The sequence below is a fragment of the Natrix helvetica genome (genome assembly GCF_964273705.1).
Source record: "Natrix helvetica genome assembly, chromosome: 4".
In the NCBI taxonomy this organism is placed as follows: Eukaryota; Metazoa; Chordata; class Lepidosauria; order Squamata; family Natricidae; genus Natrix; species Natrix helvetica.
In genome coordinates, this window is record NC_138550.1 from 56,445,943 (window position 1) to 56,470,489 (window position 24,547).

The window sequence follows — 24,547 nt, forward strand, 5'->3', positions numbered from 1 at the left end:
AGACCTGTTCATTCTCCTCACGACTCTAGTCGCCTTTTGTGCCGACTTAACATAACTGTCTTGCTTAGCACCAGAATCTTTGGGCTCAGTTGTAGTTGCAATTCAAGGATTACCCATCTACCAGTTTTTGGCTTTGCTGCTGAAATAAACAGCGAAACTGGCATAAAGCTATAGGGGCTTGAGAAGAATGTATTAATGTAAAGAAACACTAGGAACATGAAGCAAAAAAACAAACAAACCCTGAATTAGAATAATTTGATGGCAGATGTTTTAAATATATTACAGCTCCTAAATTTATGCTGCAAAACTGATGACAATAGGGAGCAACCAGAAGCCAAAAAAAATATTGAAAAATGAAACTTTTACTTGCCACCTGGTGGTATCTGGATTTTAGAAACCCAGATCTTATAGCCATGGATGCAGAAATACAATTTTAGACCTATACTATATTGTTGCTCGTTTGCATCACATAACACAGAAGGATTCTCAAACCGTGGAAAGCAAAACTAATAGAAGCTAGTTTAGTTTCCCACTAAAATTTTTGTTTTTTGTTCCTACCAACAATTCTTCTATTCTCTAGAGTAGAAAACAATTTAACAGTGGGCGCATGTTTTCATGTAGAAATACTATAAAAGAAATGTTCTACATTTTATGGCAATCGAGAAAATGCGATTGGTTTCCATTTTCTACTTACTAAAAGGAGAAAAATATTACATAGTTTTGACAGCAGGTGTCTCTGTTGCTTTAGCTGCTTAAGAGATTTCATTAAAAATATTTTCATTGCTGCATTTTACCTGATGCTTTTGCAATACTTGTTAATTATTAAAAAACCAAGTGACACACATTGGTTGTAGATCCAGGCCTTATCTAATGAGATAAAAAGTGACTGCAACAATCATACAGTGACACAATCAGGAACAAGAAGCTGAAATATTTTATTACGCCCTTCCTGTTAAACTATGAAGAGACTGAGAGATGTCCAGAATATCTGATTGTGTGTCTGTTGGAGCAGCTATTTGTATGGAAAAGATTTCAAACATCATGTTCTTTTTCCTTCAGAGACAGTCAAACTTTTCTAAACTATGATCTTCAGCTAAAAAGGTAAGGTAATTCTTTGTATCGATATAGTTAAGGCCTCAAAATATATTTCCTGGCAGGGGAATCTACACTCACCAATTATATGTTTAGGCCATAGAAATTACAAAATCAAAATTACAAAAAGGAAGAAGTCTAGTTTGATAGATAGATTTTTTTTTCTTTTGCAAGCCAATCTGCATGCTACAGGGGCCTCTGAACTTGGCAAATTTGAGACTTGTGGACTTCAACTCCCAGAATTCCTCTGCCAACCATGCTGAGTTCTGAATTCTGGAAGTTGAAGTCTTCAAGTTGCAGTGGTTGGAGACCCCTGTGCTTCAAATGTTATGCACGTTTGCTCAAAGAAAATTTTCTAAGAGTTCAGTAGGGTTGACTTGCCTCCTAATTCAATAAACAAAATTATTTAGAGTAATTGTTCTAGGATTATTTTACTAGCCTCTATTAGATTTCTCTAATATGCTGGGAATGAGACATAGCAATTCTATACACAGTACTGTATAGGGTTGCAGATATAGAGTAGGACCAGAATACGCCATCTCTCATCTGCAAGTTATGTTTTACCTGTACACCAACAGTTGCCAACAGTTATCTAAGTAGTTTTTACAGATCTTGGAAGATCCTCCAATCAACATACTCAATGTTTCACTAATCACCTCTGTCACAGTTTGTCAAAAATACTAATAATCTGAATGCTATTTTCAGGTTATTATCGTTACTTATGACTACAGCCCTAAACAGCATTTAGGTAACGAATATTTTTGATATTGCTAATGAGACTTGATAAACAGGTATATAATTGATTATGTTGTCGGCTTCTTATACTGTTATGGTAATCTTTTAAATTATTTTTTTTTTGAGTTAAGACTTTAAAAAGCTCAGACTCTGAATAACAATCTATTTTTAACAATAAAAAGTGTCATTTTTATAATGACTTGTATAATGCTAATTATCAGCTAGGCTAAACATATGTAACCCCTGGACAAATCCAGATTCTCTAGTTTCTCAATGATATCAAAGACATTATAGGTTGATCCTCCTGAACAGACTCTTCCTTATCATGTGAGAATGTGAATGAGTTTCTGTCCTACTTATAATTTTCTTTTGTGAATGTGGAGGGCCACTAAGAGAACTGAAGCTCTGTAGCATTTGGACTGATCTTGCAGAGGAGCAGGCATGCAACTTGTCAGAAGAATAATTTGGGGTCAGGATTGTGCAAGAATAAGTAAAAATGAGATCCAAAATATGTATTCTTGTGGACATGCAGTTCTACTGGGAGACCTAACTTAATTAACTCTATTTGTAGACCTTATCCTTTGATATGTGGATTAGGTCTGGCCAACTTATTGGGGGTTGAGGAAGTTTGTTAATTTTAGCTTAGTTTCTGTTTGACTGTAAATTGTTTAGTGCAGACACTGTTTCTCATACCAGTGTGGATTCTGTAAATATTTTAAATCCTACTGTTTTTCTGTTTACATGCATCACGTTCAGAATATTGGAAAGGTCATTGCTTTTTTTTAAAAAAATGTATCGGCTTCAAGTGGTTACTAAAATATAATTTATAATATACAGTTTTATATGGCTATTTTTCAGATTCAAGGAAACAGCTTGCTCAATGGACAAACTTCAGGGATGGACTGGGCTAATTATCACTCTGATGCTCTACCTAACAGGTACGATCCTTTGTGTATTTATTCATCAGATTTATATGGCTGCCTATCTCAAATATATGACACTGGACAATTAACTATATTAAAAATGATAAACGCAGGTACAAAAAGAAAAAAAAACATTAAAAACACACGGCAGTTCAGAAAAATTACAAAAACACATTCAACAACTCAACAAAACCAAGAAATGGGCTCTCTTAGGTACTTGGCATCTCAAGCACAGAACCAAATCTTCAAGCCTTTATAGAAAGCTAGCTGAGAAGGTCCAATCTAAGTTCCAGACAGATGATATTCCACAAAAATGTCACAGCAGAAAAGGCTCTCCTTCAGGGGGCCACCAGCTGATGGTCCTTAACAGACATGATCCAGAGTTTGCGTCTCCTGACTGAACAAAATAAAGCCTCTCACAAATACCTGCCATAATATGTGTGTGATTTGGGCCAATTATTGGCTGTAATTCTATAGCACATTGAAACACTAACATGACATAAACTAAAAGACACACTAAAGATTTAATTTTATGTTGTGCCTTGAGTTTCAAATAACAGTTTGGTTTCTTTCCATGCTCTCCAAACTTTTAAAGTTGTGGATCCTGTCCCTTAAGAAGGTACTCCTGGCGGCACCCAGAAGAAGGGAATTCTCAGTGGAGTCTGAGATGATTAGGCACTGACACTTGCCTGTGCCGAATTCATTCCTGGACACCCACTACAGCCAATCCACAACACATTTTCCTCATCTGCTGACCCTCTGCTGGTGATTCTCCACTGCCAATAGCCCCCTGGCCTTCCACACCCAGCCCATCATCCCAGCTGATTCCCCGAGGCACATTTGTACCCCAGTGATTCGGTCCGTGGGACAAATTGCTGCACTATTGGGGGTGATGGGCAGCAAGGATTGCAGGGGCACGGAGGGGGGGGGGGATATAGCAGGCAGATGGCAGATACTTTGTAGGTGTGGGGGAGGGTGGCAGCAGGGATTGCAGGGGCATTGGGAAAGGGCGTGAGGCTGGCAGACATCTCAGAGGTGCTGGGGAGGTGGCAAGGATTGTGTGTGTGTGGCTGACAAGGAGCTAATAACAGATATTCAAGCCAGGGTTGTAATTACTTTCTCCATACAGAAAATGGCATATCTGTTAGTTTTTGCATTGCATAAATGACTGAAAAGTCTTTTTTTTATAGTTTCGTTATTTACATCACTTTTATACGTTGCTTGAATGAAGATAAACTATTGATATGTCTACATATGTTAAAAAAGAAACAAGCTTTATTGGGTGTACTTATTTTTCCCTCATTCTATACAGTGATCATATATGTTAGTGTTCACTGCAGTGATGGGTTTCAGGCGGTACGCCCCGTACGGGCATACCGGATCCTGCCCGGAGCACCGGGTACCATTCCGGTACGGGGCTCCAGAGGGCCCCCCCCCCGCTCCTTACCTGTGCTTTAAGTTTTTGGCGCTTCCGCACACGTGCATGGCGCATATGGCCCCTGCACGGTGCTCCGCCAAGCAGCTGGAGCATCACTTGCAGAAACGTCATTTGATGCTACAACGCATGCGCAACGTATGTCGGTGACTCCGGGGCTGTTCCAACCGTACCAGTTGGAACGGAATCCGGAATCCACCACTGGTTCACTGACTGTTTTAGAGTTACTTCCATTAGATTTAATACATATAATTTATACTAATTGATTAAAATTCATTTATGGAACATTGAGAGAAAAAAAACAAACCAAATTTAAGGAAGTCGGAAACCATCTTCCTTCCAGAACAGATACAACTATGGTTAAAGGAGTGTGTTCTCCTTTCAATCACAGTAACATGCCATTTGCATGGAGCAATTCCATACAAATTATTACAATCTTGATGAACGCCCAGGTGGCATTCTCACAATCCACCAAGCCCAGGAAAGGGGCAGTGGCAGGATACGCTATCCCACTTCCCCTCCTGGGACAAAGAGAATCCTGCTAGAATTCTCACTTTCCTGGAAAGTCCTACACTGAAGTAGTGTCAACCCATTTTACAGACGGGAGACCTCAAGGTTGAGGCCCTGCCTGCTGTTGGGAAATAGCAAATCGTAGGTGTTACCCTGCCAAGAGCTCAAGAAGACTTCCTTGTCAAGCCCACAATTCTGGGATCGCCTGGTGGTCTCCCATCTAAGCAGTCTATTTGGGAGTGCTGGTTAACGGTGCCCGGTGAAGGCAATATGGTGGATTGAGACTGAGGACGCTCTCACAGCCTGATTTACCTCACTTCCCTCTCAAGTGTACATTTTTGGGATCGGCTGGTGGTCTCCCATCCAAGTACTCTACGGGTGCTTGTTCACAGTAAAGGCAATATAGGGACATAGGCACTCTCGTAGCCCAGGTTACCTCTCAGTGTTGTTGTAGGATAGAACCCATCATAATAAATAAAATTTAAAAATCCAAGTGAAACCTAAGAGCACTTTGCACATTCCCAGAGGCACTCTTTTCTTCCCACTTTTCCCAAAGACTGAGCGTGCCCTGCATATACCCAAAGGAATTCTTCTCTTTCTTCTGTGCCAGAAACCTGGGAGCACTCTGGGTATGCCCAGAGGCACTCTTCCTGCTTTACTCAAAGCCTGCAAATCTGAGGCACTGCTTCTATGAGAGCGGACGTCCAGAGTGCTTCTATGGCAATGGACCCACCTGCTGCAAGTGCCCCCTGCAAGTGACCTCCATGCCAATGAGCCAGCTGGCGCCAAGGACCCCTCAGTTCCTCTGCGATTCCTACCAGCCTCTGCCGCCTGCCACTCACCGTCCCACCCAGCAGTAAATCACCAGTTTACTTCTGCTTTCGTTTTCCCAGACAACTAGAAAACTAACTTCTCTGGGAGAAGGAAAGCAGAGGTAAACTGTTTTACCTGGGTTTTACTCTCTGCCTTTGGGGCACAGTGTTCAAGTGCCAGAGGAAGTAAGAGAAGGGTTGGTAAGGGGCTGTGCAGATGCAAGATTGGAGGTGGGCTTGCTAGGTTGCCTATGGCGTAGGCTCTTGGCGTTGTGTGAATCTCTGCAGTCTCATTGGGAAAACAGGACAGTGCCAGTGCTGGAAGGAGAGGAGATGAAAAATATGTGCTGGGCAGAGATGGTGGTTCTCCGTCCCCCAGTTGAGGGACTCCCCTTCCCTGCCGTGAATCTAACCTGATATTAATTTTGGTTTGCTGTCTTGTGCTAATAACGGTAAAAATTCAAGGTAGCCAATTCTGCCCAAATTAGGGAGGGTATTTTTGTTTCCCCCAGCTGAGAAAATAAAAATTGGGAGTGTGAGGCACTATCCCTCATCCTTCTATGATCCCCCCCCCCCCCCGAAGCATCTATTCTGCTTTGCTAAATGGAGCTTCCACATTCAGAAGCACTTTACCTGATGCTGAGGACTAGCAGCACAGGAAAAGCTGCAGCATGAGAGCTTTTCCTGCAAAATTGGGGGTCCCCTGTTTGGCCAATGCTGCCCAAAAGCCTGGGATGGGTAGGAGGGTTGCTGATCCAAGCGTCCTTTCCTAATAAGACTGGGAGGGGATGCTTGAAACTGTAAGTTCTGTACAATTGAAGATCCACAAACCACGTATTTCTGGCCTCTTTCGTGGGTGCTAGAATTAATTAATTAAGATGGGCTATATCCTGCCCTTTCCTACAACAACACCGTGAGGTAGACCAGGCTGTGAGAGTGCCCTTGTCCCCAGTCTTAATCCACCACATTGTCTTTACAGGACACTGCAAACCAGTATCCCTAAACAGAGTATTTGGGTGGGACATCACCAGGCGATGCCAGAATTGTACTCTTGACAGGGAAGTGATGACAGTCTATCAAGTGATGGTAGGCTATGAGCGTGCTATGTCCCCAGTCTTAAACCACCATATTGCCTTTATAGGACACTGTTAATAAGCATCCTCAACAGAGTATTTGGGTGTGACACCACCAGGCAATCCTAGAATTCACACTTGACTAGGAAATGAGATAGGCTAGGCTGTGAGAGTGCCCGTCACCAGTCTAAATGGTATGTTATTGTTATTTAAAGGAGAATGCACTCCCTTAAATAACAATAAACAGAACTGTGCTCTCTGTTCTGGAAGGAAGTTTATTATTGGGTGAGTAATCAGAGATACTGCACTTTGGTTTGTAAATGGGACCAAACAAGAAAGTGGGTAGGGAACATCCAATCTCCTCGTTAATAAACTAAGAATATGAAGACGTAAACTAAATAGCCTGGGAGCAGCCATCAAAATGCTTTCATGATATGAAAACCTTACCAGATAAGACCGTATGCTTTGAAGTAAACTTTTGCCAATAATTTCTCTAAAATTAAGCTGTTCTCAAACGATATGGGTTTGTGAGCATGTAAAAAGAAATAACACCAGGACTTTCAAATCCAACCAACTTTGCCTTTTTAAATGAAAGTGACGACAGATCACTGTGGGACATATTTCCTTGTGATATGTACTTTGCCCTGTAAATGTTCATCCTTAGTTAATCATACTGCAACTAGATTTTTATTATCCTGAAGCACAGGTCTAATTGGTAATGTGAAATGATTGTTTGTTTTCATTCCTAACATGGACAAGAAAATCTTTCACATTTAATGTACATCATCTGTCTTCACTCTATATTATCACTGATTTACCAAGTCAATGTCTCTTCCGTCTTCTCTGTTGAAATAGAACTGTAACTACCGGTATTCTTCAGTTTTCACACATACTTTAGATCAGGGGTAGTCAACCTTTTTATACCTACCGCCCACTTTTGTATCTCTGTTAGTAGTAAAATTTTCTAATCGCCCACTGGTTCCACAGTAATGGTGATTTATAAAGTAGGGAAGTAACTTTACTTTATAAAATTTATAAAGCAGAGTTACAGCAAATCCCTACCGCCCACCATGAAAGCTTGAACGCCCACTAGTGGGCAGTAGGGACCAGGTTGACTACCACTGCTTTAGATATTATAACTTGATCCTATAACTGTTATCAAGTCCTATCTTTCTTATTCAAGTCTAACAATATAAGCAGAAAATAGTTTTACTGATAATGGTGTCGGTATAGTTTTAATTCCTGTTTGTTTGCTTTACAGATCCTGGCTTTGGCTATGCCATCGTAGAAGGCCCTCAAAATTTAACAGTTGCTGAAGGTTCAGTGGCTCGATTTAGCTGCACAGTATCAGATGGGTGGAAGATTTTGATATGGCTTTTCAATGGAAATCCTAAGCTGTCTGTGTTGAGTTCTGGAGAAACTATTGTAACAGATGAGCGATATACTCAGAAAGGTTCTAAAACAAATGGTAGCAGGTTTACTTCAGAGTTGATGATCCATAATGTTCAGCTGACAGATTCTGGACAAATCAAATGTAGCCTCCAGAACAATAATGACAATAGATATGCATTGCTTTCTGTATATAGTAAGTATGTCTCTCCACAATTATTCGTTTAGCTTGTTTAAAAAAAAAATAGGCTTACTGCAAAAATTGTTCATTAATTATTTTGAATTGGATCCCCCCCCCTATTTTTTCTGTATTTTCTTCTGTAAAATCAGAAAATGATTTTTTATTAGTGTACTTTTCAAACTACAGTAAGATATCAAATGCCTTATACAATGACGAGACTATCTTAATTCTGACCCCATGAGTCAATATGCATTCTCTAAATCTCAGTCTGCAACCATGATTGTGACTGTGTGTGAACCTTTACCAAGTAAGTGAATAACTTATCAGTGCAGTTCATGTTTTTTGAAATGTTTAACGCACTCTTAATATATAGCCATAAAAGTATAGAATTTGGTTTACCCAGTGCTGTCAGGTTCATGGATTATGAGCCTCATCAGATATGCACCAATTTATCTATGTAAGATGTGAAATTAACCCTCAAATTGTCTTCTCCACTCTGTTGCCTCCCAAATTTGTGAGACAATAGTTCTCATCATCTCCAAATACCATAGAAACAACCGTGGATGATTTTATCTAGCATTTGGAGGGGACTAGTTCGATAAAGATTGAGCTTGAAGATGCTCCTATTACCATTTTGGCAATATATAGTAATAAGAGGTTTGGGTCAGTGTGGTAAAATGCCACCATGCAAAAAGGATAAAGGAAGAGAAAACTCTATTTTTTTGGGGGGGGGGGGCTTACCAATGACAACCTCCACGTTCATTTTTGACCAAAGTGTAGGGGCATCTTTTGAATAAGATATGAAAAAGATTTTTCCACTATTCTATCTGGAAGTATAATTAACTCATTTTTATCTCAGTCATGAGGAAATGTTCTCATGAAAAGTAAAAGACGACTACAACTTCTTCTCCCCTAATTTTATTGATTTGCTGTAACCTGCTGATATAATCTTACTTGCTTTAATACAGAGCAACAGATGGACTGTTGTACTCTTTCCTCTTCAACAAGATAATTCTACAAGTATTCCATCTCTTCTCTTCTTCAAAGTGATCAGCATATTAAGAACTGCTGAAATTTCTCCCAGTACTTTTAATTCCACTTTTCCTTTCTTCTAGTTCAGCATTTCTCATAATATGTTAAATAAATAAAGTGATGGTATACAGCCTCAGCACACTGCCAATTTTGAACCAGCTGCTTCATATCCCTAATTCTTACTTCCTAGCAGCCAAATCCGTCAGCAAGCGGACCAGTTGGGCTAGTAGACTCACATTTTGAGTACTTTTCACAATTTGTTGAGAGTTGAGTTATTTAGAGTAAAAAGTCAGTCCAATGGATTTCTTTACAGATAGTCCTTGACTTACAGCCATTTATTTAGTGACCGTTCAAAGTTAACAACTGCACTGAAAAAGTGAGTTAGGACCAGTTTTTACACTTATAACCGTTGCAGTATCCCCATGGTCGCATGATCAAAATTAGGGAATTTGGCAACTGGCATGTATTTATGACAATTGCACTGTCCTGGAGACATGTGATCACCATTTATAACCTTCCCAGCTGGCTTCTGACAAGGAAAGTCAATAGGAAAGCCAGATTTGCTTAAAGACTGCCTGCTTCACTTAACAACAGTGGGAAAAAGGTCATAAAATGAGGTGCAACTCACTTAACAATGGAAATGTTGGTCATTCAATCATTGTTTTAGTCAAGAACACCTGTACAGTTAGTCCTTGACTTTCAACCTTTCATTTAATAGCTTTGAAATTACAGTGGCACTGAAAAAAGTGACCTTTTTCATACTTATGACCATTGCAGCATCCCTATGGTCACATGATCAAAATCTGGATGCTTGGTTCATATTTATGATGGTTGCAGCGTCCCATGATCATGTGACTTTTTTTGTGACCTTCTGTCAAGTAAAATCAATGAGCAAGTCAGATTCACTTAACAACTGTGGTGATTCATTTAACAAGTGTGGCAAGAAAGGCAGTAAAATGGGGCAAATTCACTTAACAACTTTCTTGCTCAGCAATAGAAATTTCGGGCTCAATTATGGCTGTAAGTTGCGGACTACCTGTACTTACATTTTGTCTTTTAATTATGGGGTTAAAATACCAAGTTTCTTCATCATGAAATTTTTAAAAAAATGTCTTTTGAAGGAACATGTATGGCTGCAACCATATTCCCTTTAAATAAAGAAAGTATTTGGAGATAAATGGCAACAAAGGCTCTTTTATTGGCATGTGATCACTAGTCTCCTAGCCAAAAGAATGCCAAACAGTCCCAAACTTAAGCAAGGTTATATAGTTCTCAATCCTTGGAAATGTTATGTAAAAATGATTTTAAAAAATCAACCCAGTGCTTTCAGCCCAAATGTGCCAACTAATAACATTCTGTGACTAGAGGTGGGTTCCTAACGGTTCAGCCGGATTCGGCTGAACCAGTAGTGGATTTCCAGTTATTCCAGGACCCAGGCCTGCCATGCCCCCAAACCAGTTCCCCAGTCTCTTCTCCTGTCGCTGGCATGTTTCTGCGCATGCGCTAAACAGTTTTCAGTAAATTGCGCATGTGCAGCAATGCGTGGCGAGTGCGCGCGAGCAAAGCGAGCAAAACACCCTCTCTCAGTAAACCGGTTAGGAACCCACCACTGGCAGTGACCTTACTATGGTCTGACCCAGTTTCTTTAAATTTTAATTTGTAAAAAGCTCAAAGCCCATCCTCTTCTACTGATAGTAGCACCCTCTGACATAAGCAATGTCTTTTATGGTACCCATATAGGATTTCTTTTTCACACTAGGGAGAAAAGGCAGCAATTTGGTTTCTGTTATTTGTCTCCTTCCCTTCCAGAGTCATCAAGCTGTTTCAGTTTGTTTGCTCTGTCTAATACATTCTTCAGAAATCATAAGGAACAGGTAGAATATTACTTTTCTCCCACATTTGGTTGGCATGTTTGCTAAATATTTAGTATAATACTAAATAAATATTATTACAGTGGTTTTGGGGACAGTAATAAATTGTACTGTATCTATTCATATTCTTCAATTTACAATAGTTTGCATGGCACATCTCAGAATCAGAAATGACAACAGTGTGTGTGTGTATTTGTGAGAGAGGAAAGTCAATATGACTAATATAACTGAAGCTCCACACATGCCACATGCATGGTACATATATAAAAAGGAAACGGCTTTGACTGTGGAGCTGCCATACTAACTTTTTTGATTCACTCTGGATCCTGCAGCTTAGAATGGAAGAAAACCAAATGCCGTTAAGTGTAAGAATGACATACTTAACTGATTATGGAGGAACATCATTCTTCAATAGCAGGCCAATTTTGCTCCGAGGACGTATATATACTGAAGGCTGGAGAATATACGGTCTTTCTAATGATTAAGTTGAAGTGGAGACATGTCAGTTCCAATGTAGAAAATTCACATGCTGTCAGTATTTATTTATCAAATTGATATGGCTGCTATCAACACTTTTCCTGGGTGATTTGCCAAGCCCAAGCAAAACAAATGAAATGCTAAAAATCATGTACAGTAATTAAACCCAGAAAACAATATAGATGCAGAGGATCTTTTTAAGTAGAGAAAGATGAATTAGCTCACATGAAAATGCATGCTCCCTAAAAAAGGACAAAAGCCCAAGGTTCAAACAAAACCTGTTATTCATGATTAAAAAAAGACCACTGTAAAAAGCATAAAAAGATTTCAAAGAAGCTTTTTAGGCAAAGTATTTCAGGTTACTCAAATACAGGTGCATTCATGGGCAGCCCCATTAACCTTTGTTACATTATGCAGTTCTGTTTCTTAAGATGTCCAAAACTAGGAATTAGCAACGATTAATTTGTTCACTACAAATCATAATTGGAAACTTCGATATTAAAAATAAAAGTAATGAAAGAGAAAATAAATTGGTGAATAATCTGGGATTTGCAAAAAATCTCCACTAAGAAACATTACTAATTAAAAATTGAGATAAATTAAGAATGACTTCATAGCACTCATTAAAATAATTAGGAACATTTTAAAATGTTCATGCTAATTAATTGCACTGTTTAACATTGCTTAATTTTTATTTAGTAGGATGTGATAATGAAGATTGGCGAATCCGAACTATAATTTTAGCTGTTGTGTTGTCAGTTGCTCTTTTACTCCTTCTGATCCTTATTATTATTCTCCTTATTATATGTTGCTGCAAAAGAAAGAAAGGTATGTGGGACTTCTGGAACTGATTTGGCATCTTAAACTTTAATTTTAAATGGACAAATCTAAATCTGTTAATTTTATGCCAGAAACATTCCTTGCTCGTTTATATGAAAAAAATATGTTTCTCTGCTTTTAATTTTTTCTGCAAAATAAAATCAGGCTACGGATACCTTGTAAAAGGAAAAAAAAGTTAATTAGCATTTGCAAAATAATGCACCTAAATGCATGTTATTGTTGTTATTGTTATTGTTACTTCAGATGTGTTATTTCTTTGCTTGTTTATTTGATATAAAGCCCATTATTCCAACAGTTCAAGGCAATCTGAATAAAATTGTTTCCTTCAGTTTTTGTAAAGTAACAGCCCTGTGAAATAGGTTGAGTTAAGATATACCAAGCTTCCATAATTGAAGATAGAAAGGAAACCAAATCTTTTCAGTCCTAGTTCAGATTCTAGTCCAAGGGTCCCCAATCCCCAAGCTGTGGTCTAGCGGCAGGCAAATACATGAGCACAAAGCTCCCCTCACGTGCATGGAGGGCTCTCCACTCACACATATGTGCTTGCCCACCACTCATACGAGTGGAGCTTCACACCCGCACTTGCCCAGCTCTCCCGCAACCCAGTTTTGAACAGGATGCAACCGGGTAGTCCACCACAGCCTGAGGGCTGGGGACCTCAGTTCTAGTCAGTATATTACACTGGGATAGCAGCAACACCTGAGGGGAAAAAAAAACCCTGATCTTTAATAACTAGTTATCCCGTAATGTGGCTATTGTATTCATTTCAAACAGACGTTCTTCTGCAATGCTGAATTTGAGGTTTTCAGGGAATTGCCCTTTCACACAATTTCATGTTTTGTGCCTCCTTAATTTTGCTAAAGGCATCATTATGGCTTGCCAGCAAGGAAGAGTGAGCTTCCAGGTAGTCGAAGTTGAGGAGTGGACTTGAAGTGCAAGAGGCAGTTTGAATTACAGTCTGGCATCTACAACGATGATTGGATTATAACAATATGGGAGGAAGGAAGTAGATATAGTAGGGTATTGAATCCACCAACCCGGCACTCCATGCGTAGGTGAATCAGATTGCAATTCATATTTGCAATTTCATTAGAGAGTAGGTTTTTTGTCAATAATAGACAGAACATATACTTTGGGGCTAGATGTATGATTTATGAATGGAAAGTTCTTGATTCCTGCACAATGATAATTCACTTTCATTTCAGTGAAAGTATAGGTCCACAACCACCTCCCCCAATTATGTCTGTTCAAATAATTAAGAATACTTGTGCCTGCAAATTATTTTATTAGAATCAATATTTTTTTAAAGAGATCAGCATTATGAAAACATTAGATTTTTCTTTCCTAGTAAGTTGCCATACTTGTTTGCTATATTCTAAAATTTGTCCTTTTACTTTTCCAGAGTCCAACTATCAAAGTGAGCTAAGGTAATAAGACATTTATCATTTTTAATTCCCTTATTGATGTTAAAACATGTATTGTATTTACTTAATATCACAACTAACATTAATACGAACAACCAAAAACCAACATAGAAAATGATAATACCAGTAAACTGCTATGAGGTGAAATCTGTATGATTTCCCAATGTATGATGGCCTAAATCTTTTGAGTCTAAACTGAACTAAACTGAGACAGTTGTCCTTAGCTGTTCCAGTTTTAAATTTTATCCTGAACACAATTTTTGCCATGATATAAACTTACATGCTTCAGTGGCCATTGAAAAACATGTTGACTAGAGGACAGGCGCCATAATCCATGTTAGAGCAGTATTATTAGTCTAATTAAAAGTTACTCAGTAGTGAGCATGCTTTTGAGGTCTTAAAAGTTTATCCTAGGCAAAGAAGATGGGAAACAAAAGAGAGAAAAAAGAGAAATTGTAAAGAATGGTACATAGAGGAAAAAAATGGCTAATCTTTGATCTAGGTACCATATTGAAATCAGCAACAGATATAAAATAAATTGAAAACAGGAGTTTTATATGATTTGGGATAATTTCAGTCCATGCTATAAACCAATTTTATTGCATACCCCTCTCATCTTCCCTGATTGAACTAAATACAGATTCTTGATTGTACAACAATAATTTTTTTCATCCCAAAATGTCCAAAACATGCTGTTTTATTTTATTAATTTGTGGGGGTCTGATCTGACAGTTTCCACATATTTCAAATCTTAAAGCAGATGCTGAGACCACATAAAACGGCTTCAGGGACCCCATGAAGCAAGTAGCTTGTTTAATAGGACATTTCATAACATGGCATGCATCTTGTGGTTCTCAATCCCAACCCAAAATGTAAATACAACTTATGATCACCGAAGAAAAACCACTCCTTATTTGGCTGATTATGAAGTATTTGATGATAGCTATGTTTTCTTACATAATCACGGTTAAGACAAGGTTTTGCACTCTTCAAAAATGGTGAAAAAGAATATAATTTTCAGAAATGCTCTAAACGGACATTTCAATACAGGGGTTCAGAAAACATCTGCTTTGTAGCTAGTTCCCCCCCCCCCTTTTAAAAGCCTTCATGTTTAATACGCAATACACATACCACAAGAGGTCGCTGTGTACCAAAGTAGCTCACTGCACTGATGTTTCTATTCCATGGGCTTTTAGTATAGAATGTCTGTTACAGAAAGAGATCTGAAACTGAGACAGGTGGAAGTGATGCACGGAGTGCAACTGCCAAGCAAATTAGGTTACATCCTGTGCTTTTCTAAGAACTTTGAAAACAATCTCTTGAAAGGCAACGCTTGATAACAAATTGTTTCCAAATTAGCAAAATGAGTTTTAATCACTTTCAGAGATGAAAGCTAAATGATATGTTAGAATGCCCTCGGGTTTTCAACTTTAAAAATGAAAGAAATGTTCATTGTTATTAATTAAGACACCACAATTAAGAATCCCGGATGTGGAAGATTTCCAACGGTTTTGGTTTTTAAGGCATGTGCATTGAAAAGGAAGGAAGAAAGCTTATCCCAGAATTGTGGTTAACAATACAATTTCCTTAGTTTTCTTTTTTCTTTTACTGAGATAAACACTTGAAAATACAATTTTTTTAAAAGCTAAGAAAGAGAGAAACCAAATCAACCTGTGTTTTTATGGATTATTGTAATGGAATAATTTAAGTAACACACAGAGACTCCAGCCCAACTGTACTTCATGAATAAATTGCTAAGATTGCTGATAAAACTCCATCTAAAGCTTTTTCAGAACTAAATGAGTTGCAGTAAGCATAACCTGCACCTAGCATCTCTCCTCTCTTAGTCCACCTTGTTAGGGAGAGCTTTAAGGTTGAACTGATAGACATTCAAGGTCACAAAGAATGATCAGAGTCATTCTGTTGGCTCTAAATCCTTCAGTAAATCTAGCTGGCTGCATTTGAAAAGGATGACCCTTTAGACAATTCACTCTAAAAATTGTCTCTTGGTTAGTATTAATTCCAGAATTGTCAAAATGGTGCAGAACCTCCTGAAGTTTAGCAACTAAACTTTCTCCATTGTTGATCCAATAATCAAGCAACATCAAAGGGGTATTGACTGTAGGCATTGGATTTAAATACTGTTTAAATGCCCTATCCATAATTCTGGCACAATATAAATGTTATAGTATACATCACTGTTTTTCAGATGGCAGATTCCAACATGGTTCTATTTTGTAACATTTGCCTTCTACAGATATGAATATTGGACTTTAGGTGGAAGTTCACAGTAACAGCTCCAACTACGTAATGTGTTGATATGGATTGATTCCCCATCAGATTTCTAGAGGGAGGGACACATTAACTTCCCATAAAGTTATACAATTAAAATTAGGTAGAAGTTCATAATAGAAACTCCAACCAATGTTTCAAAGTGAATTCCAGATTTCTAGAGGAAGGAACACAATGGTTTGTCTAAAGTTATGCAACTCATATTCAGCTAAGCCTTTCCTTAAAACTCTGCCAACTTCTTACAAATACATATCCTGACAAAGAAATACATTTCCTATTCCAGCATTGGTTGTTCCCTTAGGTTTCAGTAAAACTAGTTTTTTCCAAAGAGGAAAATGTTTTCCTACCTTTTATTTAGCAAAGCTAGATATGACTAGCAGTCTGGTATTGACCAATATTTGTTTTGTACAAACCTCAATCACAAGAGCAGGGAATCACTACACCTGAAGAGTTCTCTTCCAAATTAGAGCAATTGCTTAAATCTAAGAGCTTTAGCTGAATATTCCAGAAATTTGGGGGGGGGGGGGGGGGAGAAGCAACCTTGCTGTAGAACCCTTGTTCTACAGTATCAACCTTGTTTGATAAGCTGCAAGGTTCTCAGCCTGAGGAGACTATCTTCTATTCATTCATATATCATAAATGATTTGCTTGCTAATATCAGGTATTTTTATTTTCTAGAAAGATTTCAGGGAAGAAAGAAAAAGGTAGAAATTTGGAAACTGTGAGTCATAGTGGAAAGGAAAACTATGGCTACAGTGCAGAGAAAATGCCACGTAAGTAATCTTTAAATGAAAAAAAAAGAAAGTCCTATATAGAATTATATATATATATGCATTTTAAATTCAGTCCTCTTATAACTTGTTGGCCAGAAAGTAGGCAAATATTAGCTTTCCTTTAAAAAAAGTATTAGGCTACTATTTCTGGCCTGAAAAAATTCTGGCAATTGTCAGATGGTAGCAAAAAGCTAGTCCACTTTACCCTGGTTTGGAAGCCAAATAGAAATGAACTTATATAAGTTAATAAACCTGGGCTGCAAAAATCCAGATAGCCGCTAGCTTTGCTGCCATCAGGGCATCCAAATGTGTGTGTGTATTTGTGTGTGTATGTGTGTTAGGAAAATGATGTCAAGATTGAAGGCATGAAGGTAACTGAAGTCACATCTCTTTAATGTGCATTGTACATATATCATATATATAGTACAAAAAGGCCTGAAGCTTCAATTGTGCAGCTGTCCTATTACTGAGTGGGCATGTGTTTTTAAAACTCAGATATATCCATCCTACAGTGAAACCTTTAACTGAATGACTTGAGAAGTTAAAATAAAATGTCGAAATTGATCTTGGTTTTTTTACAATATATTCTAGGGAGTAGCAAAAAAGTGAGCTGTCTGAATTACTTCCTGAAGAAATGAAGTGAAGAAATTTCATTTAAAAACATTGGCTAGATGGGTTAAAAGTGACAGAATGTTCTCTTTAAAAAGATATTTCCAGACAAATTGTCACAAAGGAAACTAATTGAAAATGTATATCAATTAGATATAGGCCCAAGATCCAAGTCTTATGCAGAGAGAAGTACAGAAGCCAGCTTCAAGTTTGCATTTGCTTCCCAATTTAGAATATAATCTGGACTGCTAAACTCATAGCACATCTCAGTATCTTGAAAAAGGAATGGATGATGGGTTGTATGATCGAAGCACATGTAGAAATAACTACCGTATATAAGTGTTATTTTTATACATTTTGCTCTATATGTGAAGGGAGTTGGAGGCAAGTTGAGTAATTTCTATTGCTAGATTGCACAGTTTTTTTCTGAAATCATATAACACTAAGTCAAGATTTGTTGTGTACAATTTGTGGGGAAAAAAACATTGGTTTTGAAGCAACAAATCTGTCATTTGAAACTATAGTTCAGATTTAGTGTATGAATCCTGAGTTATTTTCCAGTTGGGATTTATGTCTATGTAGTGCTACCCCTGAAAGAGCCGCTGAAGTCAGGTTTTCCTTGTCCTTTTGGTATGGCCACTGGTCCACACTGATCCCTCGCTCAGGCACCTCGACTGGCCTGGGTCATGTAGTGTCATGGTGGTCAGTCTTCTCTCAGCAGGCAGGTCATATGGTGGGTGATGGTCAGTCTTTTTCCCAGCCAATGGGTCATGTGATGAGATGGTATTCATGTGGCTGGTCAGGTAGCCCTTCTTCCTTTCTCTCTCTCTCCTCTCTCCCTCTCTTGAATTGCCTGCTGAGCTCTCCTTCCACTGCCTCTGCTCCTTTGTGGATTCCTTTGCTTGCCCCATAGAAGCCTTTCCTCTCCTATCCCCTTCTCTCCCTCAGGCTTGCCCCACAGAAGTCTCTCCTATCCTCCCTATTGCCTTCACTCCATCTCTTTCTCCCCAGGCCTCTTTCTCCATTTCCTATCCTCTCGGGCCAACTTTTTCCTCAGCCTCAAAAAATGCTCCTCCCTTCTCTCACACTACTTCTGTTTCCCCCTCTTCCTGCCAAAATTTAGGTGTAGCGGGTGTGGGGGGAGAAGGGAATAGGAGGAGGACTCCTATTCCCTTCTCCCCCCCCCACTACATCTACATTTGGACTTTTGTCTTATTCTTGTTTACTTTCGGGTTCCATATAGGCTTCTTGTTATCTCTTTTCATTTGATGGGGATGAAAGGGAAGAGTAATTGTTCCTTAAGCTAAACTGCTTTCCCCACATTTCTAAGATTTCTTTTAGAAATAGTGATCTTTTCACACCCAGTTAACTTTGCACAGAAACCAAATAAGATGGCTTCCAGATATGTTACCACCTTTTGATCTTTTCTCTCCTAAGCATAATAAAATACAAAATGTTATCCTCCTTATTGATTCACAGAAAGCATTGTGATGTTAACACTTGAACACTTTTTTCAGTTTAAAAAAATATCAACCATCTATGTATTTTGTTCCATGACAAGCTATCTGCTTATTTTCAGGAAATTCTCAATTATTTTTCTTTCTGAAACAAGGTATAGATAGTCCTTGACTTACAGCCATAATTGATCCCAAAGTTTCTGTTGTTAAGTGAGACATTTGTTAAGATTTTAGACCTTTCTGGCCACAGTTGTTAGGTGAATGACTGCAGTCATGAAGACTTATTAAGTTATTAAGTGACTCTGGCTTCCTCACTAATTTTGCTTGTCAAAGTATGCCAAAGATGATCCCAGGACATTGTGACTTTATAAATATGAGACAATTGCCAAATGTCTGAATTTTGATCGCATAACCATAAGAATACTGCAATGGTTGTAAGTATAAAAAATGGTCATGTCACTTTTTTCAGTGCTCTTGTAACTTTAAATAGTCACTAAATGAACTGCTGTAAGTCAAGGACTACATGTATAGTTCCTGACATTTTAGGGGGACTACCATTTTAGTTCACTGCCACTTTTATTGTATATGTTCTGTTTTGCAGCTCACACTTCCTTCCCAGTTGCAGAAATTGTTTATGATACCAAGAAAGATCTGAATGTGAGCTCTTCATCAGAGGTAAGTGGAATAATCTTTTTGAGATTGTAACATAGTTCATAAAGATGACTTCTTCTTCTTAGCCAATATTCTGAGACTTGCAAGTAAAGGTATAAATTGGCATTTCATACCTACTGGTATTTACCTTAAAAATCAGAAAACTGCATGTAAAGAGACCTATAAGCTCCCCAAGATATTGCCTACAATCTCAATTTACTCATATCCAGTCCCTGCGGGGTGGGGGTGGGGGTCTATGACAATTTGCCACAACCAACTCACCACGGCTCACTCACCATGACCAACTCCGCCACAGCCAACTTGTCACAACCAACTTGCCATGGCCAAGTCGCCATGGGACAACTCGCTGCAGAGTAAGACTTACACTAAAATAAAATAAAAAATGGTGAAATTGAATCATTAAAGAAAGGATGCAAAAGGAGGGATGGAATGAAATGTGAATGACAAAAATTAAAATATTTTTAATTTATTTTAAATAATTAAATTAAATTTCTAATTTGTCTCATGGTGAGTTGGCCCTGACAAGTTGTCCCATAGTAGTTGGCTGTGGCAAATTGGCCCATTTTGTCCCTGGGCTGCGTAAGTGCCACGCTGTCTTTTTCAACTAAAGAAAATGCTTTTCCTTTTATTCCTGCTGATCTTCCTGCCAGCCCACCAACCACCTCAGTTGTCCCAAGTGTCTGGCATCCTGACCTTTGCTGTGTGGTGATGAAAAGATAGAGGGCACATGTGTTTTACTTAATAAATCATTTTCTATATCAAGTATTACAACAAAGCATATAAAAAACAATTATGATGGGCTTTGTAATAACATTTTCAGGTCACCAATCTATGAATCCGTTTAGGAAGCATTTGATTTCATATACAGATGGAATTAAATGCATTAAATAAAAATGTGGCACCACAATATAAATATCCACTATCTGCTGATTAATATAATGTATATGAAGAAAATAGAGTAATACAAAAATAGCATTAAGATAGGATGAGAGAAAGTACAGTTCTTAACTAAATTTTCTACTGTGATTTTTGGCCATTTTTAAAGGACTGATATTTATTGCCATTGGTATTTTCTTTTAATACTTCTTGCACTAGCAATAACATAGGATCCCACAATTCTGCATGCAGAAGAGTTTACTTGTCTCTGACATGATCCCCTTATTATAGAACATAGTACTACTTTTGAAAATTATTTGGCAAGAGATCCGGTGTTAAATGTCAACTCATGAATATAGAACAGTTGCTTTATGTGGCAAGCAAATCAACTGTAGAATGAGAAGTCTATTTATCACCTTTCAGGAGTCATATTTCTGAAAGAAAAAAATTGATTACTTAATTTATTGGACTCTGATCAAGGTACAATTAGTCATGGCTAAATCAGTCATAAAAGACTTTTTTATTTAGTTTCCAGTAAGAATAGGATATAGTCAGTCTTAGTGTCTAGATTTGGGGATTAATTTCTCTGAATTTGTTAGATTTATTGGCCTGGTTCATATACTGTATAATATTAAGCAAAAATAGATGGGTTCAAACTTTAAATCCAGCTAAATTCAAGTATTCTATGGTCCAAACTATTAAGTAAATAGCAGGGGTGGGTTCCTGCCAGTTCTTCTATAGAAGAGGTTCCACAAATCTACAGTGCCGTTTAGAACCGGTTCCAGCTCCCTCTCCCCGCCCGTCTGCACATCATCAAGATGAAGAGCGAGGGGAGGAATTCTGGGAGTTGAAATCCACAAGTCTTGAAGCTGTCAAGTTTGAACACCCCTGGTTTTTTTTTTCTAAAGGGTTAGGGGTGCGAGGGTCTTGAAACCTGCAGCTTTAAGTCTTGCGTGCTTCAATGCCAGAGTTCCTGAGCCAACATTTTGGTTGTTAAGCAAGAGCGGTGTTAAGTGAGTTTCACCAGATTTTACAAGTTGGCCACGCCCACCCAGTCACCTGACTGCCAAGCCACTCCCACCCAGTCACATGGCTGGCAAGCCACTCTCACAAAGCAGGCCACACCTACATAAGAGGTTCTAAAATTTTTTGAAACCCATCACTGGTAAAAAGGCACGTTTTTTATAAATTTACTGGCTCAAGCTTCTGATTTTTAAAACTGTGTCATTTACAATGAATAGATAATATTTACTAATATCTTATTAAACTAATGTATTCTATTTAATCTGCTAGGTGTCGAACAACAAATTTCAAGCAGGAGAACTTCCTTCAAGAACTAATGTTTATCCAATTAATCCAGTCAAAATCAGAAATGTGACACTAATATAGGAAAGCAGTTACCATAAATAGCTATATCATTTCTTAAAATATCTTCATTTCTTTGAAAATCAGAATCAATTTAATAATCTCTGAGGAATTTTAATGAAGAAGCTACTTCTGTTTCCCTATAAAATAGAATGTATTTCTCTTTAAATATTTATTTTCTGTCTACTTTAAAATTTATTGTGAACTAGTGGAAGTTTCACTATCACCTTTGACCTGTTAATTCAAAATAAGATTTTGTTTAGTTATCACCTCTTTTTGTGAAATTGTCATATTCTAAATCATACGATCCATGATGTTAATTTTTAAAATGCAAGCACTTATGATTTAAGGTTAACAATATGGTTTCATATTCATATATTTCTGGTTGCATACATCATACAGTGATGGCATGACAACAGAAACTCCTGCATGGATATGTACAATTCATATTTAAAATAAATCCAACATGGATTTCCGTGACAGCAGGTATTAAAGCTTAAATAAAATGGAATCAATTGTGACATGGCATTGAATAGATTTAATGCTATTGATCCTTCTTCAGTCAAAAAATGCACATATAGCATGATTTGTTTGCAAATATTAAAAATAGTAAAATAGTATATACTTGAAATTTGCATTAAAAAGTATAATGTATGGTGACTTGCATTTTAAAAATTCTCTAGTTAGATAATTAAAAAAAGAGATTATATCCCAATAATTAAATTAGAATACATATGCAGGAAAATACACATAACAATATATTTCCAATATATTTGGGAAAACTTGTGTTAAATACATACTGTATGTTGGAAAGCTTTGTTGCAAATATAAGCATGTGTTTAAATTATATTTATCATTGGATATTGCATATAGAAGCTCCATATTAAGTAAAGTTTAAATGACAAATCAGAACAGATGTATTTATTTTGTTAAACAAGCATTAAAACTGTTAATATTTCTGATATTACTGTGCTAAGCAACTTAACTTCATTGAGCTTTACTTACTACTGGCGTGTTATCACTTTAATTACATTTTTTATTATTTCATTTACTTATTAAACTAGCTGTTTTTTTTCTGTGTTATACACCTGTCATTTAAGAACATAGTTAGAAGTAGGAGTTATTAAAATTGATTGGGCTTGTCTCTGTTAATAAGTTGAAGTTCTCAAACCACCTTTTCCTTCTTCAATCATTTTTTGAATTTTTTTGCATAAAGTAATCTGTGATATTACAAGTGCATTTTACATAATTGAATTGCCAAAGAAAATGTACCCAATTTTCACCTTTTTCTTTCTAATTAGACGTCTAATAGAAAGACTGGGTCATCTTAAAGAATAACAAATTTATTTTGGCACTTTTGTGCATTGGAATCTTCTTCATTAAAGCAGTAAAATGTCTAAGTCGCACTCAATTCCTGATGCCTTAGGAATTGATGACAATAATGTTTTCTTCATAACTATATAGTAAGGTTCTACATAACTATATATAGTAAGGTTCTACAGGCAAGGAAAACAAAATGAACAGGTACAGTATAGGTGGTACCTTGCTGTGAGAGGGATCTTGGAGTCCTAGTGGACAACCACTTTAATATGAGCCAGCAGTGTGCAGCAGCTGCCAAAAAGCCAACGAAGTTCTAGGTTGCATAAACAGAGGGATAGAATCAAGATCACATGAAGTGTTAATACCACTTTATAATGCCTTGGTAAGGCCACACTTGGAATACTGCATACTGGTTGCCACGATGTAAAAAAGATGTTGAGACTCTAGGAAGAGTGCAGAGAAAAGCAACAGAGATGATTAGGGGATTGGAGGCTAAAACATGTAAAGAATGGTTACTGGAACTAGGTATGTCTAGTTTGGTGAAAAGAAGGACTAGGGGTGACACGATAACAGTGTTCCAATATCTCAGGGGCTGCCACAAAGAAGAGGGAGTCAACCTATTCTCTAAAGCACCTGAGGGTAGGACAAGAAGCAGTGGGTGGAAACCAGGTTGTGAATGCTCCAACACTGAAAGTTTTTAAGAAGAAAATGGATAACCATTTGTCTGAAGTTGTGTAGCGTTTCCTGCCTAAGCAGGGAGTTGGACTAGAAGACCTCCAAGATCCCTTCCAACTCTGTTATTCTATTCTATATGGAAATGGTATCCATGGCTGCTGCCTTTTTCTAGAATCCCCCACCCACCCAGTTTTTATATTTCCTGATAATATATTATCACATACTAAATAAATCTGACTGCAGGTTTGCCTATGAATTCTAACAAAGGTTACATTTGAGGGATAATGAAAAAATACATTTTGCCAAGACTTAGAAGAGACTTCTAGAGCCAGAGAAAATTATTGTTTTTTAAACAAATAAATCTATTTATTTCAAAAATGAAATGAACCCATCATTTTTATATTTTCAGCTTTGGTGTACCTTACAAATGCTGCTTATAACCTGTTTTTCTGTTGTTTAAGGTCAGTCCTGTTGAAATATTTGTAGTCTAGTGAACTCCAATCAGCAGATAGATCACAAATCATGCAGTTTTGGCATTATTTTTTAAATTTTGTTTTGTTCGAAATAGTATTGTTACAAAATACTGAAAAACCAGTGGTATTCTAAGCTTAACTGATGGCTTAGGTTTCTAGAGACAAATGTCACACAAACATATAGGATTTCAGAGCTGTATAAACTTTCTTCAAGTTTTCCTTTTCAGTTTTGAATTTCACA

General features: G+C 37.5%; 1 protein-coding gene across 3 annotated transcripts; it reads left to right on the forward strand.

Annotated features, from left to right (window-relative positions):
• Window positions 1-887: 887 nt before the first annotated feature.
• IGSF5 (immunoglobulin superfamily member 5) lies at window positions 888-24,547 on the forward strand. 3 transcript variants are annotated; one of them, XM_081950397.1, is made up of 8 exons: window positions 888-1,101; window positions 2,686-2,765; window positions 7,842-8,165; window positions 12,230-12,358; window positions 13,773-13,797; window positions 16,765-16,859; window positions 19,527-19,600; window positions 21,767-24,547. In XM_081950397.1, the coding sequence occupies exons 2-8, from the start codon at window positions 2,708-2,710 to the stop codon at window positions 21,860-21,862; spliced, it is 801 nt and encodes a 266-aa protein (XP_081806523.1). In that variant the 5' UTR covers window positions 888-1,101; window positions 2,686-2,707; the 3' UTR covers window positions 21,863-24,547. The 3 variants fall into 3 exon arrangements, with proteins under 3 accessions (XP_081806523.1, XP_081806524.1, XP_081806525.1); XM_081950398.1 differs by having other exon boundaries at window positions 12,233-12,358; XM_081950399.1 differs by lacking the exon at window positions 12,230-12,358.

What these genes read in the sequence shown, in the direction of transcription:
- IGSF5 (XM_081950397.1), top strand. Translation starts at nt 2,708, where the DNA reads ATGGACAAACTTCAGGGATGGACTGGGCTAATTATCACTCTGATGCTC. An exon ending in CAGTGCAGAGAAAATGCCAC is followed by an intron (nt 16,860 to 19,526) that starts GTAAGTAATCTT and finishes TCTGTTTTGCAG; the next exon opens with CTCACACTTCCTTCCCAGTT. An exon ending in ATGTGAGCTCTTCATCAGAG is followed by an intron (nt 19,601 to 21,766) that starts GTAAGTGGAATA and finishes TTAATCTGCTAG; the next exon opens with GTGTCGAACAACAAATTTCA.